The sequence below is a fragment of the Elephas maximus genome, chromosome 18 (assembly GCF_024166365.1).
Source record: "Elephas maximus indicus isolate mEleMax1 chromosome 18, mEleMax1 primary haplotype, whole genome shotgun sequence".
NCBI lineage: Eukaryota > Metazoa > Chordata > Mammalia > Proboscidea > Elephantidae > Elephas > Elephas maximus.
In genome coordinates, this window is record NC_064836.1 from 13,550,331 (window position 1) to 13,568,227 (window position 17,897).

Consider the following 17,897-nt stretch of genomic DNA (forward strand, 5'->3'; position numbering starts at 1 on the left):
TCATCTTTTGAGTGCCTTCCAACCTGGGGGGCTCATCTTCCAGCACTGTATCAGACAGTGTTCCGCTGCTATTCATAAGGTTTTCACTGGCTAATGCTTTTCAGAAGTAGACTGCCAGGTTCTTCTTCCTAGTCTGCCTTAGTCTAGAAGCTCAGCTAAAACCTGTCCTCCACGGGTGACCCTGCTGGTATCTGAATACCGGTGGCATAGCTTCCAGCATCACAGCAACACACAAGCCCCCACAGTACGATAAACTGACAGACATGTAGGGGTCCGTTTTATAGATGAGGTTAAATATCCTGCTCCAGGACAAAGTGGTAGAACTTGGATTTGAACCTGGGCAGACTGACTCCAGAGCTGTGCTCTTGACCAAGTTAGCCACATTCACATGCTTCCGTCATCCATGGCACTCAATTCTAATTACAAGTGCACCAGCTGAGTGTTCTGATAACCGCTGAGTGAGGACTAAAGTCACACTCACGCCCCGGGCCCCAAGGTTCTGCAGAAGTCTGCGTGAGTCACTACTGGCTATAAGGAGATGTAATAAAAACCCAATTGTTGGTGATGGGTTTCAGTTGCACAAGGATTTCATGAGTCCTCTTCACTGTCCGCATCCCACAGTCCTGTCCCCCAAAGGGCAGTTCTTCTTGCTGACTTTGATTGCCAGGCAGGCCTAGAAAGAGCCAGGGCTAAGGATTTTGAAGGACAGAGGATGGAAGGAAATTTCTAGTATCTCAAAAGCCTATTGCTGTTCAAGTTGGTTCCAACTCATGGTGACCCCCCGTGTTACAGAGTAGAACTGACCCATAGGCTCTTCTTGACTGTGAGCTATACAGAAGCAGTTCTCCAGGCCTTTCTCCCATGGAGCCACAGGGTGGGTTTGAATCAACAACCATGAGGTTAGCGGCTGACCACAAACTGCTTGCACCACCCAGGGACCTTCTGGTATCTCAACCAAGGCTGAATTAGAGGGCAGGGTTCAGGAGGATGGAATAGGTTTTGTCACTAGGGACAAAGACAGGCTGAGAGAATTTATAAATAGGATAAAGAAAGGGGCCTCAGTGAACAACCTCTTTAAGGGGTGGGATGGAAGGACTGGGCTGGGCAATGGGGAGGGAAACCGCAGCTCTGGCTATTTTTTGGCCACAGCAGAAAGGAAGCTGAAGCTTCGACGGAGTCTCAACATAAATAAGACAGGGAAAGGGCCAAACAAAGAGAACTGAGAAATCATCCTCCCCGAGGCTGAGTTTCTCTGACACAGTCTTCGCTGGGACAGATAAGACTGAGAAGTGTTGTGGCATGGCAGAGAATATCCCAGAAGTCACGAAACCTGAAAGTGTTGTGTCTACAGGTGCTGCATTGGAAGTCGATTCTGATCCTAATGTTTCTATCTGACCCTAGGCCAACAGCTTACTTAACCTTCCATAGACTTCAGCTCTTCCACTTACTAACAGAGTATGTGTCACCTGTACATGTCTTCACAGGGACCATGTTCAAGTAAAGGAGCTGGGAGACCAGATGATGCTGGAAAAATGCGAGATCTGATCAGAGCTCTCAGCTTCCAATAGGCAGACAGGCAGGAGCCACGCCTGAGCTATAGTTAGCTGAGAGACTCGGTTGTTTGGATTGTCTTAGGGCCCCTGTGAGACAGGAGAGACATGCCTCAAGCATTTGCGCAGGTGACACCTCTGTCCAGTCGTCTGTGAGTTCGGATCTCTGGGGTCAGCCATAGAAGCTGAGTGGTGCGAAGACGTGTTCCCTGTGCTTAAAGCAATACAAAAAAATACAAATGGCTTACAGGGCTGGCAGAGGGAGAGTCCCTAGGGATAGGGTGGCCAACTGGCCCGCTTTGCCTGAAACAAAGAGGCCTCCCAGGAAGCCAGACTTTCAGGGCTAAAACCAGGAATGTTCTGGGAAAACCGGGACAAACTGGCCACACTATCAAGGGACTTCTGGCAGGGAACGGATAGGCATCACGTGATGTTTCCATGCTCAGAGATACTGAGAGCTCAGGTCCCAGGCTTGGGGGGCTGTTGCCCAGATGCCTGTCTCAGGGAGCCCTTGGCATGTTGTCACTGTGGGTAAAGCCCTGCCTGGCTGGGATGTGGTTCCCACCTCGGAAGATCTGGATGTGTTTCCCTTCCTATCCAAATGAAGGACAAAGCACAGAAGCCAGCTCATTGCCGAGAAAGGTCCTTACTGGTGTTTTTCAGAGCAGCCTGGGAACAAAGCTAGAGGAGGCCACGCGGCAGAACTATGCTTGCTGCTGTCCCCAGAGGTCACTTAGCCCTACAAGACCTCAGTGGCCTGGGCCATCGAGGGCTCAAGGATGGGCAAGGGAAGACGCAATAATAGCCATCTCCAAGCTGCCCATGTAAGCACAGTGGAGCTACCATTAACTTACAGACTGGGCTGAACGCAAAAAGGGGCACAGCTCCTTTGCCAAGAGTGACCCCCTTCCTGGTCTGCCCAGCACCCTCCCTTGGGAGCCCAGTGCAGTGAGCCGTGCTTCCCCTGGCCTAAGTCCACAGAATTTTCTCCTAAGTAGCTTTGTGCGGCCAGCTGCTGAGCTCTCTGCGTGTCCAGTCCTGCTGTGGCCGACTTTCTCTAAGGCTGAGGACAGCACCAGGCTCCAGTTCCATGCCCCCTCTGCCAGCTGAAACAGTGCCTAGGCTCAAACTGTGCCCCTGAGTTGGTGGAGACCAGAGGGCGTGAGTGGGCACTCAGCTCCTCTGTCCCTTAAAGGCAGCCCACCCCATTTCAGGCCCAGGGAGAAGGAACAAAGCCTAAAAAGTTAGGACTGAGAAAGCTTCTCCTCCTGTCTCTGCCAGCTTACAGTCATTCCTTAATTCACCACATGTTCTATCAGTGCCCATGGTGGGCAAAGCACTGGGCAAGAAGCCAGTCTCTGAACCCAAGAAGACCACAGAGAGATGAAACCTACAGGTCCTTCCCAACTCTCATTCTGAAGATTCTATGCATGGCTGCCCCACTCTCGGCCCCACCCACCCCACCTATATGAGCATGTGTAGAGAAACCCAGACAAAAGAGAAGCCAAAGCATGGTTAATTCACAAAGCAGTGCTCTGTCTGATAGATAATCAGACACATTGGTCAACTTACGACAAATTTCTGACAAACAGCTTTTGCTACCTGAGCTCTAAGTCTGACCTGTAGGACCAAACCAGAGACTTAAAAGGGGTTAAGGATAAATGAAGGAGCCCCAGTAGTGCAGTGCGTAAGCACTCAGATGCTAACCAAAAGGTTGGAGGTTCAAACCCACCAGCTGCTCCACAGAGAAAGACGAAGCAGTCTGCTTCTATAAAGATTACAGCCTTGGAAACCCTATGGGGCAGTTCTACTCTGTTCTATAGGTCACTATGAGTTGTAAATGACTTGATGGCAATGGGTTTGATTTTTTGGTTTAAGGGCAAATGTGGATGAGTGCCTGGCTGGTGCAAAAGTTCAACGTGCTTGGCTACTAACAAAAAACTTGGCAGTTCAAATCTACCCAGAGATGCCTTAGAAGAAAGGCCTGGCAATCACCTTCAGAAAAATCAGCCATTGAAAATCCTATGGAGTGCCTCCTTAGCCATGAGACCACAAGGACTGAATAGTGTGCCTAGCTAACATTACTGAACACTTTGATCAAAGATTCTATAGAAGAATCCTGATCAAAAGGTGAAAAATACAGAACAGAATTTCAAATTCCCACAGAACCCAGGCTTTCTGGCTCCATAGAGGCTGGATGGACCCCTGAAACAATTGCCCTGGAACAATCTTTAAACCTTAAAGCAAAAATATTCCCTGAAGTCTTCTTAAAACCAACCACTAGTTTAGCTTAACTAGTAAAGAAAGTCTGCCTTCAGCATTACACTCATCTAAAAAAAAAATAAAAAACTACGTGGGATCAAATTGACAACAGCAACTCGGAAGATTAGATGGGAACCTTAGGGGGCAGTAAGTGTATGTTAATGGGGGAAGAACAACTCAGAAAAGGAGGGTGAGGATGGTTGAAGAATGTAATCAATGTCACTGAATTGTACATGTAGAAACTTGAATTGGTGTATGTTTTTGTTGTGTATATTCTCAATAACAGCAACAAAAAATAAATTATTTAAAAAAGGAAAGAAAGAAAGAAAAAGAAAACTTCTGGTGCACAGTTCTACTCTGACACACTGGGGTCACCATGAGTCAGAATCGACTCTACTCGACAGCAACTGGAGAAGGCTGAATGTCATCAAACCCCTTTTTCTTTCTCTTTGATTGGTTCACTCATTCGTCTATTCATTCAATACATATTTCATGTATTGAGCACTGAGCTAGGCACTGGGACTTGGAGAGGAGGGGTGTTCAATGCAACCTCACTCAGCATCCACTCCCTCTCATCATCCCCATTCTGGGTCCCTCCTGACCTCTTTGTCAACCATTCCTATATAATCCAAGTGGGTCAAGGCTGTGCACCCTTTAGCTCCACTCACGTCCCAAGCACTGGGGCCCTGTGCTCAGGTGGGGAACCGTCCAGGCAGATCAACAGCAGAGAATGGCTCAGCACAGAGCCTCATGGTAGGAAATCATGGACAAAGCACTACTTGCTTGGGTTTCTGCCTTTCCTCGGCCTCTCCCCTCCCCCCTTCTCCTCTGCCTGGGATGGAAATCCTGCCGCCCTCCACTCACGTGTTTGAGTCACAAGGCTGAGCTGCCAGCAAAAGTAGCTCAAGGATACAGCAGGCTGAAGCCCCATTAAAACAGAAATACCTATAACATTTCACTTTGTTCATTACATACCCTCCTTCCTTTTGGATGTTGGAAAAAAGCAGTGCTAATTCTTGCTGTTTGCCCCAGGGCTTCAGTCTGGTTCATTCCAGTTTGAACCCCTGCTGAGAATTTGCATTGCTAACAAGTTCCCTGCTGAGAATTTACATTTCCACCCCAGATATACTGAATCAGAATCTATGGCTTTAACAAGATCCCCGGGTGATTCTTATGTATATCTTCCTGTGACCTTGTTAGAAATGCAAATTCTCAGCAGGGGTTGGAAGCCCTGGTGTGCCCAGCCCTCCCACCTCTCCTTCCTACTCCCTATTTATCCTCAGCTCCATTCCTTTCTCTACCCTTCTCAAGACTCACAAATGGTGTCTTATTGTCTATAGTGCCTAGCACTTGGAGAGTTACAGGAACTAAGTGATAAAAACCCATTGCCCTTGAGTCAATTCCAATTCATAGCAACCCGGTAATGGTTGCCATAGAACTGACTCTGACTCATAGCGACTGCATGTGTGTCAGAGTAAAACTGTGCTCTATAGGGTTTTCAATGGCTGATTTTTTTCCCCCAGAAACAGATCACCAGGTCTTTCTTCTGAGGCACCTCTGGGTGGACTCAAACCTCTCGTCTTTCCATTAGCAGCCAAGTGCCTTAACCATTTGCATCACCAAGGGACTCTAATAAGAGGTTAAAAAAAAAAAAAAAAACCATTGCTGTCTAGTCGATTCTGACTCATAAAACAAAAAACCAAACCCACTGCGGTCGAGTCAATTCTGACTCGTAGCGACCCTACAGGACAGAGTAGAATTGCCCCATAGAGTTTCCAAGGATTGCCTGGTGGATTTGAACTGCCAACCGGTTGGTTAGCAGCTGTAGCTCTTAACCACTACACCACCAGGGTTTCCTTTGACTCATAGCGACCCTACATGACAGAGTAGAACTGCCCCATAGGGTTTCTAAGGAGCACCTGGTGGATTCGAACTGCTGACCTTTTGGTTAGCAGCTGTGGCTCTTAACCACTACACCACCAGGGTTTCCATAAGGGGTTAATACAGAGCAAACGAGCTTTAGTACCTATGGGTTTCTCCTCCTTCTAGGAGTCTCTTCCTGGCCTGGAGTCTCTGGCCCACTTAGGCCAGGAACAGTGCTGGGAGCCCATAGGTGACTGGCACCTCTTAAGGGGGCTTCCTTCCCTGCCCAGGCAAGCTGTCGTGTCTAATTGTCTAAGGGCAGATTTCTATCTCTGATCTGCATGGGCAGATGGGCAAGCACCTGTGCCAGGACCCCAGGGACTGTAGGCTCCTGGGGAGGAGGCAAGTTCACCTGGCGTTCTCGACTCAAGGCCTCAGGGGACCCTCCTCAAGGACAAGAGACAGCCGAGACATCCAAAAGGGAAAAATACAAGAGCAAGCCCAAGCCAAACCCCACTCCTCTCTGCTCCCGCCCCACTTGCTCCCATTCCTAAGGAAGGACAGAGCAGGTATCAGAGAGCCAAGGCAGCTGGCTCTCCTTACCTGTTTTAGGCAAAGCCTCTGACACAGTCTGAGAGCAAGTTCCCTGACTTCTCTGCATATTCAAAATTAGGGCTGAGGCCCTGGCTACTTTCTGACGACCCTAGCCAGGGTGAAAAGGAAAGAAACTGCTACTAGATGCTGCTTGGCCCTCCCTATTGACAGACACTAGAGTAAGCACCACACGGTCCTGCATCTGTGATGTACAGTCAGCTCCTACGTGTGTCAGCCACTCCTCTGGTGGTGCTGTGCAGTGACCATGGCCTCTTGCAGCTATGAGTAAAAAAATGAGTAGGGGATTCAAAATAACAAGAGTGTTACGAATTGAACTGTGTTCCCCCCCCCCCAAAACATGTGTTGAAGCCCGATTCCCTGTACCTGTAAATAGGACCCTGTTTGGAAATAGAGATTTTCTTTTGCTACATTAGTGAGGTCATACCAAGTAGGGTGGGTCCTAAAACCAATCACTTCTAAGTGGTGCCTTATAAAAAGAGCACGTGAGACTCAGAGACTTACGCAGCAGGAAGGCTGAAGTCACGTGAGAATCGTCTACAAACACAGGAGGGCCGAGGACTGCCGCCAGTCACCAGAAACCAGGAGAGAGGCCCACAAAGGAATCACCACAGCCGAGACCCTGACTGGGACTTTTAGCCTTCGGAACTTGGAGAAAATAAATTTCTGTGCTTTAAAGCTGCCCACTTGTGGTATTTCTGTTATGGCAGCATTAGCAAACTAAGACAAATAGCTAGCATTTATTGAGCACCTACTATGTGCCAGGCACTGTGCTAAGCTCTTTATTTATATAATCCCATTTAATATTCATAGCAACCCCATAAGTAGAGAAAGAGATGCGGAGAGAAGTTAGCTGACCTGCTCAAGGTCAAACAGCTATTAAGTGGTGGAGTCCAAATCCACACCCAGCAAGCTTAACCTCTATGCTATACTATTTCTCATGTCTGTGTGTACACGTTGCCAAGTGTAAATTATTATACAAACATAAAGAGTTATTATTAGGTCACTGATGACAGGATAAGCCACGAAGCAGGGGCCAGGTAGAGGCTAGTCAGGGAGTTGTGTCTGAGCATTCATTCGGTTAAGAACAGCTGAACTATAACTCAGAGCTAACTGGAAAGTTATTTGGAGTGACTTGGTCTCTGACTCCCTCCATCAGCACAAACACTTGAAATCGGACTGAAGAGAGATGCAAAGGACTCTTTCTAGGACCCCTAGCCTGGCAGTTATGGACAGCCTGCCTTTCCAACACACAGAAAGGCCAGGCAGGTGGGTGCGAGCCCCCCCATTGCCAGGCAGTCTCCGCCTCCACAGCAGCACCTTCCAGAAATGGAGGTCTCTTTCCAAAGTCAGAGATACTTTCTCTGGGATGAAAGAAGCACCAGCTAATCACAGTCATTAATAGGCAATTAGCCTGTGATAAATTAACAGATCTAGGCAATGATCACCAAAGCCACTGACACCACAGGAAGGAAGACAACTAGATACTGTGTGCCTCCTGACATGTGCCCCAGTGCCTACAGATTCTTGCCCCACCCCTGCCTCGCCCCAAAGTAAGTAAATCAAAGCCTGAATTTGACCAAGCCCTGAATCTAACTGCATTTACAGGAAGCATAGAAACAGCAGAACATGTCAAATGGCACAATGAGTATGCATTGGCCAAATCCAGAACGTGGAAAATTCTGCAGGACAAATGACCCAGTTTCCTCAGCAAAACATTAAAAGAAGGAGAAAATACCTAAAGATTAAGAGAGCTTTAAGAGTTATACCAACGAATCACAACGTATGGGCCTTATTTGGGTCCCAATTAAAAAGAAAACCAGGAGAAATTTGGAATATAATTGGGGAACAATGAACACTAACTGGATATTTGATCATATTAAGGAAGTGTTCATTTTGTTTAGCTGTGATAATGGTATTTTTTAAGAGTACCTACTTCAGAGATGAAATGAAAAGCTGTCTGGGATTTGCTTCAAAATGATCAGAGGGTGGGAAGGACTGAAAAACTCATGGCAATTCCAAATGGGTCAGAGTAGAACTCTACTCCATAGGATTTTTAGTGGCTGATGTGGAGAAGCTGATCACCAGGCCTTTCTTCTGAGGTACCTCTAGGTGAACTTGAATTTCTAACTTTTTGGTTAGCGGTGAGTATGTTAACAATGTGCATCACCCAGGGACTCCAGGAAGGACTGGGGGGATGCCTAAAACAAAATTGGCCATAAGTTGAGTCATAACTGTTGAAGTTTGGTGACAGGTACTGGTATATTGGGGGGTGGGGGGACAGGGTTGTTATTTTCTCTACTTTTGTATATGTTTGAAATTTTCCATGAAGAAAAGTTTTTCAAACTAGAAATCACATCCCCCATCATCATCACCTTGGTGATATAACACAGTACAATAGCCTCCTCTCAGCTGCTGGGCCCCCAGCTCCTGCCCTTGAGGACACATGGGGGACCTCCCTCGGGCTGTTTTTCCCTTTCCACCAAAGCCGCTGCAACAATTTGTACCCCACTTTCTCCAGCTAGACCCACTGGGGCCTTTGACAGAGGTAGGGCCATTGCCGCAGAGGAGAATACAGAGGCCCTGAAGCAGAAAGCAGCCCCTTCCAAGGTCCCGTGGGCAGTGGCTACCCCACGGCCATTGAGTCAGATCCAACTCACGGCGACCCCAGGTGCTCCAGAGCGGAGCTGCCCTGGAGGGTTTCCTTGGCTGTAATCTTAACATAAAGGAGCCCCGGTGATGCAACGGTTAAATGCTCAGCTGCTAACTGAGAGATCAGCAGTTCAAACCCACCCAGCCGCTCCATGGGAGAAAGTAGATCTGCTCCCATAAAAATTACAGCCCAGAAAACCCTTTGGGGCAGTTGCATTCTGTCATATAGGGTCGCTATGAGTCAGAATTGACTCAATGACTCCTAACAACAACAATCTTAACAAAAGCAGATCGCCAGGCCTTTCTTCCAAAGCACCACCGGGTGGGTTCAAACCACCAATCTTTAGGTTGGTAGTTGAGCACAAACTGCCTGTGCAACCCAGAGACCTATCCACATTATTCAGTCCTCTGAGGGTGGAGTCCAACGCTCTCCTCGCCCTACACCACCCTGGCTCGCAACTAAAACTAAGAGCGTTTCCATCCTCATATTGAATCTAGTGTCTCAACACCCAGGGTCTGGAACAGAACAAGTGGGTTCTCAGCAAAGCAGCATCTGCAGCAGGCGGGTCAAAGTGCCCTGTTGCCTTTCTGCCTCCATTAGATGTCAGATGTAAGGGAAGGAAGGGGAGGGGACAGGAAGAAGGTGTGGGAGGGCCAAGGCCACAGAACAGCCAGGTGCCCAAGCCCAGACTCCAGGCCTGCCCAGCCCAGGGACCCAGGCTGCGGCGGCCCTGCCTTGGACAAACAACTGGCACCTCCCAGGCTGGTCCTTCCCTTAGCACTTCCTGGTGCTATTGATCCCAGAGCCTCGTGGGAGAGCGTTCTAGAGCAGAGTTCTGAGGCAGAAAAGGACAGAGGATTCAGAGGGAAAGGGAAAGCCGGGAGCGGGTGTGTGGAGAAATGCTATGGACAGGAGGAAATGGGGAGAGTAACATCCCCGACACATTCCAGAGCTCTAATTCGCTGAGTGAAGAATGGAATAAAAGAGAGAGAACGGGAGAAAGAGGGCAACAGTAAGAGCTGAGGGGAGAAAGATGGAGAGGGGAGGGTTGGAGAGGCCCCCAGGAACAAATAAACCAAATCAGTGGTCAGCTGACTGCCCACCCCCTGCCCCTGCAGCCTGCCCCCCTCACCTCCAGGGCCCCTGCTGCCATTCCCAGCCTGGTGGGCTCAGCGGGAGCTCCCTGCTCTTACCGTCCAGCCCGGGAGGGATGTTCAGGAGCTGGCTCACAGACACGCCTCAGATCCCAAATGGTCTCTCTCCTACCTCCTAACAGCCAGCTCCGGGAAGAAAGGCAAGTGGGACTAAGCCACCTGCCTCCTGAGCAGCCGTGTGCCAGGGAGAAGTCTCCACCTCAGACCAGGCCGCCAATCCAGGGAGCCCAAGGGAGCCTGCCCTGGCCCGCCCTTTTGGGGCGTGTTGCTGAAGGAGACAGAGGGTTAACTTAGTATTCATCCAGAGTGCCTTTCCATATTCATGTCCATGCTGGGTGGTCACAAGATGACTGAGGGACAGCTGCCTCTGGGCACAGCCAGCCATGTCTGCCTCACGCCCCTCACTCTCGCTGACCTTCAGAGAACACAGGGCCCAAGGTTACCCTTGAGTCAGCCTACACCAACCCAGGACCAGCAAGCTTCCTCATCAGGCACTGAGTAAGTAAGTGGGCCAACGAGTCCGTGCTCAAAGTCAAGAGACCTCACCACTCTTCCCAGCTGCTGTCCGACTGAACTCAAATCCTGGCTCTGCCACTACGGGACCTAAGCCAAGTCCCTGAGTGCCTCCGAGCCTCTGTTTATAAAGTCACCGTGATCCTTTCCCTCCACCTGCGATGGCAGCAGGCACGGGAGGAAATGTGCTATGAGCTCTTGGGGGGGAAAAGACGCTCTATAAACATGGGTATCATTAGCATAAACGAAAGTTACTGCCACACCTCGGAAGCAGGCAGGTTTCTGTTAGGCTCGGCAATGCCTCCACCACAGAAGGATAAGGCAAGTGACAAGCCAAGCCAGAGAACACCCAGCCCCCAGACCTCGGGCACTCTGCCCAGGGGAGCCAGAGCGTCCCCTCACCCCAGCTCCTTCAGGAGGAGATGGATGGTGGCTGTGTGAACAGAGTGAGGAAGAAGGCAAAGGAAGGGATGCAGGAGGATGGTCTGGCCCTGAGGTTTACTCATGGGTTGACTGGGGTTTCTTAAACCCTCCAGGGCTTGGCCTGAGGCTGGGTGGCTTAGAACAAAAAAAAAAAAAACAGTTGCCGTTGAATCAGTTCTGACTTACAGTGACCCCATGTGTGTCACAATAGAACTGTGCTCCACGGGGTTTTCAATGGCTGATTTTTCACCACGCTTTTCTTCTGAGGCACCTCTTCCTGGACTCGAACGTCCAGCTTTCTATTAAAGCTGAGCCTGCTAACCATTTGCATCACCCAGGGGCTTCTGGGTGGATTGAAGGAGCAGGCAAATTATACCCCAATAGTTTCCCAAGGAGGAAGCTGTGGGCTGCGGGGGCTCCCAGTGGAATCAGAGCCCAGACTCAGGACCCAGAGGCTCTCTGCCTCTCCGAAGAAGGATGAAAACGTTAATAATAATCTCTTACATTTGCATAGCTTTTTATACACATTGACTACTTTTCACTCAAGTTCAACAATAACCCAAAAGAGGGAAGCCTGTATTATGATCCCTATTTTTCAGCTGATGAAACAGTTAGGGCGAGGGGCGGGGGAGGTGGGGGACAGTGAACTATCTGAAGTTATGCATCCTAGGGGAAGTGCCAAAGTCAGGACCGGAACCCAGGTCTCCCACTCTCCTAGTTCGGAGCCCTGTCTCACATCCCTCAGTGCATTCAGAGCTCTGCCAAACAAGGAGCTTGCAAGCAGGCAGCCCTGGTCCTGTTCCTTGGAGAAGCCACCTAGTCCTGGTCCTGGGAGGCGCTCTGGGAGATCTCCCCTCTGGGGCTACACAAAGTAGGCCAGGTGGCGCAGTGGTTAAAGAGCTTGGCTGCTAACTGAAAGATCTGCAGTTTGAACCTACCAGCCGCCCCTCAGGAGAAAAATACGGCAGTCTGCTTCTGTAAAGATTACAGCCTTGGAAACCCTATGGAGAATTTCTACTCCGTCCTTTAGGGTCGCTGTGAGTCAGAATCCACTTGATAGAGCAGGGGTTTGGTTTGGTTTTGGGTGCTACACATAAATTAGCAACCTACTTCCGGCCTGGGCAAGTTCAGTGGCCTCAGGCGTTAAAAAGACAGACTGCTGTATGGCAAGCTAGGGCTATCATTGGAAATAAATTCCCTAAAACGTGAAGAAACGGTCCGCTCATTTTGCTCCTGATGGACAAGAGTTCCTGCTCAGCCTACTTACAATCCTAAGGTCCCATGAGTTGGAATCAACTCGATGACAATGGGTTTGGGGTTTTTTTGTTGTTGTTGTTCTTTTTTTTGCTTTTCTGGCAAGGTACGCACAGGCTTACTTATGCATATTTACTAATCTAAGTGGAAGTCTCACCTGTTTTTCACCACATCTTTGATGTGGTAAAGCCCATGTGAAATTGCGTACTACAGTTTAGTGAGTAAACACAGGTAAGCCCGTCCTTACCTTGCTTACGGTTAACCCACCCTGAGTTCCCCTGAAGCTCCTGGGCAAGGGAACAAGACAAACAGTGGAGCTAATACAACCCTCCGATCCCAGAGGGAGAGGCGATATGTTGGGAGCAAAGCCCCCTTTGAATCCCTGTTCAGTCAAATCTTGAATTTTTGTGTGAAAAGAAGGAGTCAAGGACCCTGACCCTCCAAACAACTTTCCTAATGACCTATAAAATTCATCTGCGCTCTCCATAAGCTTACCACTGGGAGGCTCTGGGCCTGCCACCATTGTGGCCTGTGTGGTCACAATGAGGTCACCTATCTATGAAACCACAAAGGCAGTCCCACCGGACTCCCAAGGGTTAACCAACAGCATCCTCCCCACCCTAAGGTCCACTGCAAGCCAGGCCAGGAAAGCACCAATGGAAAGCAGGATATATCAGACAGCTGGGCAGGGGGCTGTTTAGCTTGGCCTCAGCCCAGTACTGCAGACAGCTCCACTCAATGTACAGACGCCCAAGCTGGGCCCCTTGAACCAAGTCTATCCCTCCCCCACCCTCCCCTGCAGAGAAAGACTCTAGAGAAGTCCCCTCATGGTGTGTGGGGGAGGAGGGCAGAGCAGGGCTGTATGTCAGGATTTGGGAAGAGTCTGAAGGAGGATCACATCTCTCAAATGCATCTTAGAAGGTGCTGCAGCCGGTGCCACCCTTCCCTGCTCTGTGCCAGGGCAAGTGGGTTAAAGCAAAAGGTGTGTGGGACCCACCTGGGAGCCCCTAGCTCCAGGCCAGGGAAATGGTGCCAAGAATGACCTTGGGAGAAAGCGACAGACAAGCAGTCGTATCATCCCCCCTCTCCTGTCCAGTCTGAGCAGTAAGGGCTGAGTCCCCCAGGGGAACAGAGGGCCAGCTGTTCAGAGCGGTGCAGTGGGGATAATGGAGTGCCTGTGACAGGATAGACCTGAGCCTTCTTTTCAGCACCTGGCCACCACTCTGCTCCAGCCTGTCACCTCGCCTCAACTGCTTCAATGGCCTGCAAACACTTCTGTCAGGTAACCAGATATCTCTAAAGTGTTCGAGGCAAAAGCCTCTATATGGGAGTTGTTGCTTTTGGGTACATTGAGTCGATTTCGACTCTTAGTGACCTGTGTGACAGAGTAGAACTGCCCCCACAGGGTTGTCTAGGCTGTGATCTTTACAGAAGCAGATTGCCAGGCCTTTCTCCTACGGAGTCACTGGGTGGGTTTGAACCACCAACCTTTTGGTTAGCAGCCGAGCAGTTAACTATTGTGCCTATATATGAGCTCCTATATATGAAGGTGGCCCAATGTAAGCCTCTCTAGTATCAAGAGGGATTTTCTAAGGGGTCCTGTACTTAGTCCCCCATCTGGCCCTCTATGCCCACCTCCCGCCTCCAGTCACCAATTCAACTTCACCCTAGAATATGATTCCCACCCCACCCCATCCCTTGAGGCTCTGAAATAGCTGTGAGTATGTCATCATAAACCCTCATTACCAACCAGTCTTCCGTGTTCCTTATGTCTTTATATTATAGATTAAACTCAGCAATCCCCCTGGACGTGTCGCCGAGTCCCATTGCCCTGGAGATGACAGTGCCTCTGTCTCTGGTCTCCCTGCTCTTTCTAAAGGATAATTTGGCCATACCCTGGCTCACAACCCTTCAGTTATTCTCTGTTGCCTACAGGATAAAGGCTAAACATCTTAGCTTGAAACACAAGGCCTTTTATAATCCCGTCCCAAATTACTTATCCAATATGATCTTCTGCTTCTACCCTGAGAAGCCCAGCTGGTACAATGATTAAAATTCTTGGCTACTAACCAAAAGGCCGGCAGTTTGAACCCACCCAGCAGCTACACAGGAGAAAGACTTGGTGATTTGCTTCTAAGATTACAGCCTAGGAAACACTATTGAGCAGTTCTACTCAGTCACATGGAGTCACTACGAGTCAAAATAGGCTCGATAGCACCTGACAAGTATTATCCTACAACTAAAAGCCTAGATTTCCTGTTGGTGTTGTTGGGTGCCTTGAAGTTGTGAGGGTTTCATTTTACTTGGATCCATAATCATCAACCACGCAAGCAGCAGTCAAGAGGTCAAAAGATGCGTTGAGCAAAAAAAAAAAAAACCTGCTGCAAAAGACCTCTTTAAAGTATTAAAAGGCAAAGATGTCACTTTGAGCAGTAAGGTCTGCCTAATCCAAGCCATGGTATTTTCAATCACCCCTTGTGCACGCAAAAGCTGGACAACGGATAAGGAAGACCAAAGAAGAATTGATGCATTTCAATTATGGTGTTGGCAAAGAATACCAAATATACTAAACCAAAACCAAACCTACTGCCGTCGAGTTGATTCCGACTCATAGCGACCCTATAGGACAGAGCAGAACTGCCCCGTAGAGTTTCCAAGGAGCGCCTGGCGGATTTGAACTGCCGACCTTTTGGTTAGCAGCTGTAGCACTTAACCAGTACACCACCAGGGTTTCCACCAAATATACTAAAAAATATATATATGTATATATATATATATACTAGGGACTGCCAAAAGAATGAACAAATTTGTCTTGGAAGAAGTACAGCCAGAATGCTATTTAAAAGAGAAGATGGCAAGACTTTATCTCACTTACTTTGGACATGTTATCAGGAGGGACCAGTCCCTGGAGAGAGACATCATGCTTGATAAAGTAGAGGGTCAATGAAAAAGAGGAAGACTCTCAATGAGATAGATGACCTAGTGGCCGCAACAATGGGCTCAAACATAAAAACAATTTTGAGGATGGTGCAGGACCGGGGCAGAGTTTTTCTGTTGTGCACGGGTTGCTATGAGTCAGAATTGACTCGATGGCACCTAACAACAATCTTTATGGAAGCAGATCACCCAGTCTTTCTCTCATGGAGCCACTGGGTGGGTTCAAACTGCCAACCTTTGGGCTAGGAGCCCACCATTGCATCACCAGGGCTCCTTAGATTTTCTATAAGTGGTGCAAATCATTGGTGCCATAGGAATTCAGTGGAAGGAGAGGTCATTTCTGGCTGAGGCCATCAGGGCACACTTTATAGAAGTGTGTGCGTGCATGTGCGTGTGTGCATGTGTACAAGTGTGAATGCATGTGTGTGTCTGTGTGTCTGTGTGTGAGATGGGGGAGATATTATTTAGAAGCATGCATTTTTACTGGGCCAGCTTGCATATGGTCCTGCCTTCCTCCTCCCTACTTGATACACACCCTGCCACAGGTTTATAAGTCTAAAGGACACTCATTTGCAAATCCATGTGGCTGCAGGAAGTGCTTTTCTGTACTTGAAGATTTGTCAAACTCCAGGCATCCAGATCAATGACTGGAACAGAATCATCAAAGCGAGCAACTTCCTGGGACAAACCCCAGGCTAGTGCTGGGCCAGAGTGATGAAGAAACGGGGGTCTGGAAGAGCCTCTAAAGAGGCTCCTCACAAGGCAGTTTGCTGGGATGGGCTGCCTTCCATTTTACCTGCCTGAGCCCTGCTGCTCCACCAAAAGACCAGCTCAAGGACAAACGGAGAGCCTGAGGGCAGGCAGGACAAAATTTTAAGAAACTCACCTCTTTCCAGGCTCCCGGTCATTTTAGTTTGGATCTTCAGGGGAAGAAGAGAAGGGTTAAAAAAAAAAAAAAAATCCAACCTCCTTTGCCTTCTGTGAATCTGGCAACTCAATACCATATATCAATGGCCAGGCAGGGGAGTAGGAGATGGAACTGAGCTTGGGAATGAAGGGACCAGACTAGTGGACGCCTAAACAAGCTAGCTCCTCCTTCCCAGGCAACATCTTAAGCCAGAGAATGATGAGACCAGAGCCAAAGGAATAAGAAGGAAGGGCATAAGGGAGGGAAAAACATAAATCATTGCTCGCCCCAGCCCTACCAAGGTCCCCCCTTCCCCAGTGACTGCAGTTTCCTTCGTAGTCTCTGTCTTAACTCACCCTGTGAAACAGCACCACCGCAGAACCATTCCGAATGGGGTTTCTGTACGTGATGAGACAGACAGAGACCAAGAAGTGGAGACAGCCGAGAGGTGCAGAGAACAAGAGAGCCTGAGGGCGAGGAAAAGGAAGGGAACTAATCAGCTCTTGTTGGAATTAATTTTAAAAGAGCAAACAAAAGCAATTAACGTGGGAGGGTGGAATCCCCAGGCTCAGCTGCTCTAGGGGAAGCCGTCTGGGTGACTGGAGACATGGCTGTCTGCACTGTGATTACAAAGAAGACGGGAGGTCTCTCACTGAAGGGGAAGCCAGGGTAAATGGCTAACCGTGTGCTCTGGGCAGGAGGAAGCGGTGGCAAGAGGGGCGGGGAGAAGGGAATAATTGGGAAGCTGGTACCAGAGTAATCATGTGTATGAGCGTTGGTGAACAATGCACACACCCAAAGACATCAACCGCATCACTAACCATAAATAAAGACATTCCAAATGTGTAGAGTGCTTGTCAAACCCTGGGGAATAAGAAGTCATGTCATAATAAGCAATATGGAATGAACATTGGGTGGTGCAGTTAACATGCTCGACTGCTAACTGAAAGACTGGAGGTTCAAGTTCACCCAAAGGTGCCTTGGGAGAAAGGCCTGGAGATCTGCTTCCAAAAAGTCGGTCATTGAAGACCCTATGGAGCACAGTTCTACTCGGTCGCACGTGGGGTCACCATGAGTGGGAGCTGGCTCAAAAGCAACTCTCACGCCAAGCACAACGCAGGGTGTTTTGTGTGTATTTTCCTTCATTCAAACCAACCTATGAGGTAAGTATTAGCCTTTCTCCCCCTAGCTCTACCAAGGTCCCCACTTCCCCAGTGATGAGAAAACGGAAGATCCAAGAGGGTACATGTACAGAAGACAACACATGCCCTAAATTCCCGAGGACCTAGCTTACATCATGGCTCCACCTTCTAACTACGTGACCCAACTATGTCACCTTGAATATGTTATTAACATCTCTGAGCCTCAGTTTAATCATCAGTAAAATGGGGATAATACTACTTACTTTCCAGATTGTTGCAAAAATTAAATAATTTATGTCAATCTCCGAGCACAGTGCTGGTAAACCACACATAGTAAATGTTTGTTCTCCTCCCCCCATTTCATTAAGATAAATTATTTACTCAACAGACAGTGGAGTGTCAACTGTGTGAAAAGGAGAAGGAATGAAATTATGGAAGCCCTTTATCTGCCAGAGTCCCTGGGTGCAAACAGTTAATGGGCTCAGCTGCTAACCAAAAAGTTGGACATTCGAGTCCACCCAGAAGTGCCTGGGGAGAAAGGCCTGGTAATCTGCTTCCGAAAAATCTGCTGGTGAAAACCCTAAGGAGTACAGTTGTACTCTGACACCCGTGGGGTCACTACGAGTC

At 48.8% G+C, this 17,897-nt stretch overlaps 1 protein-coding gene across 12 annotated transcripts in view; it reads right to left on the bottom strand.

Annotated features, from left to right (window-relative positions):
- Positions 1 to 17,897, bottom strand: part of PLEKHA6 (pleckstrin homology domain containing A6) — a 200,321-nt gene that overhangs the window by 109,949 nt on the left and 72,475 nt on the right. The window contains exon 1 of one of the 12 annotated variants that reach the window (XM_049858331.1): positions 16,485 to 16,563. The exons of 10 other annotated variants lie outside the window; for them this stretch is intronic. In XM_049858331.1, coding sequence (XP_049714288.1) covers positions 16,485 to 16,513 — 29 coding nt within the window. In that variant the 5' untranslated portion in view covers positions 16,514 to 16,563. Of the gene's footprint in view, positions 1 to 10,133; positions 10,250 to 16,484; positions 16,564 to 17,897 lie in introns of those variants that run through there. One more of the 12 variants, XM_049858335.1, reaches the window with a different exon arrangement.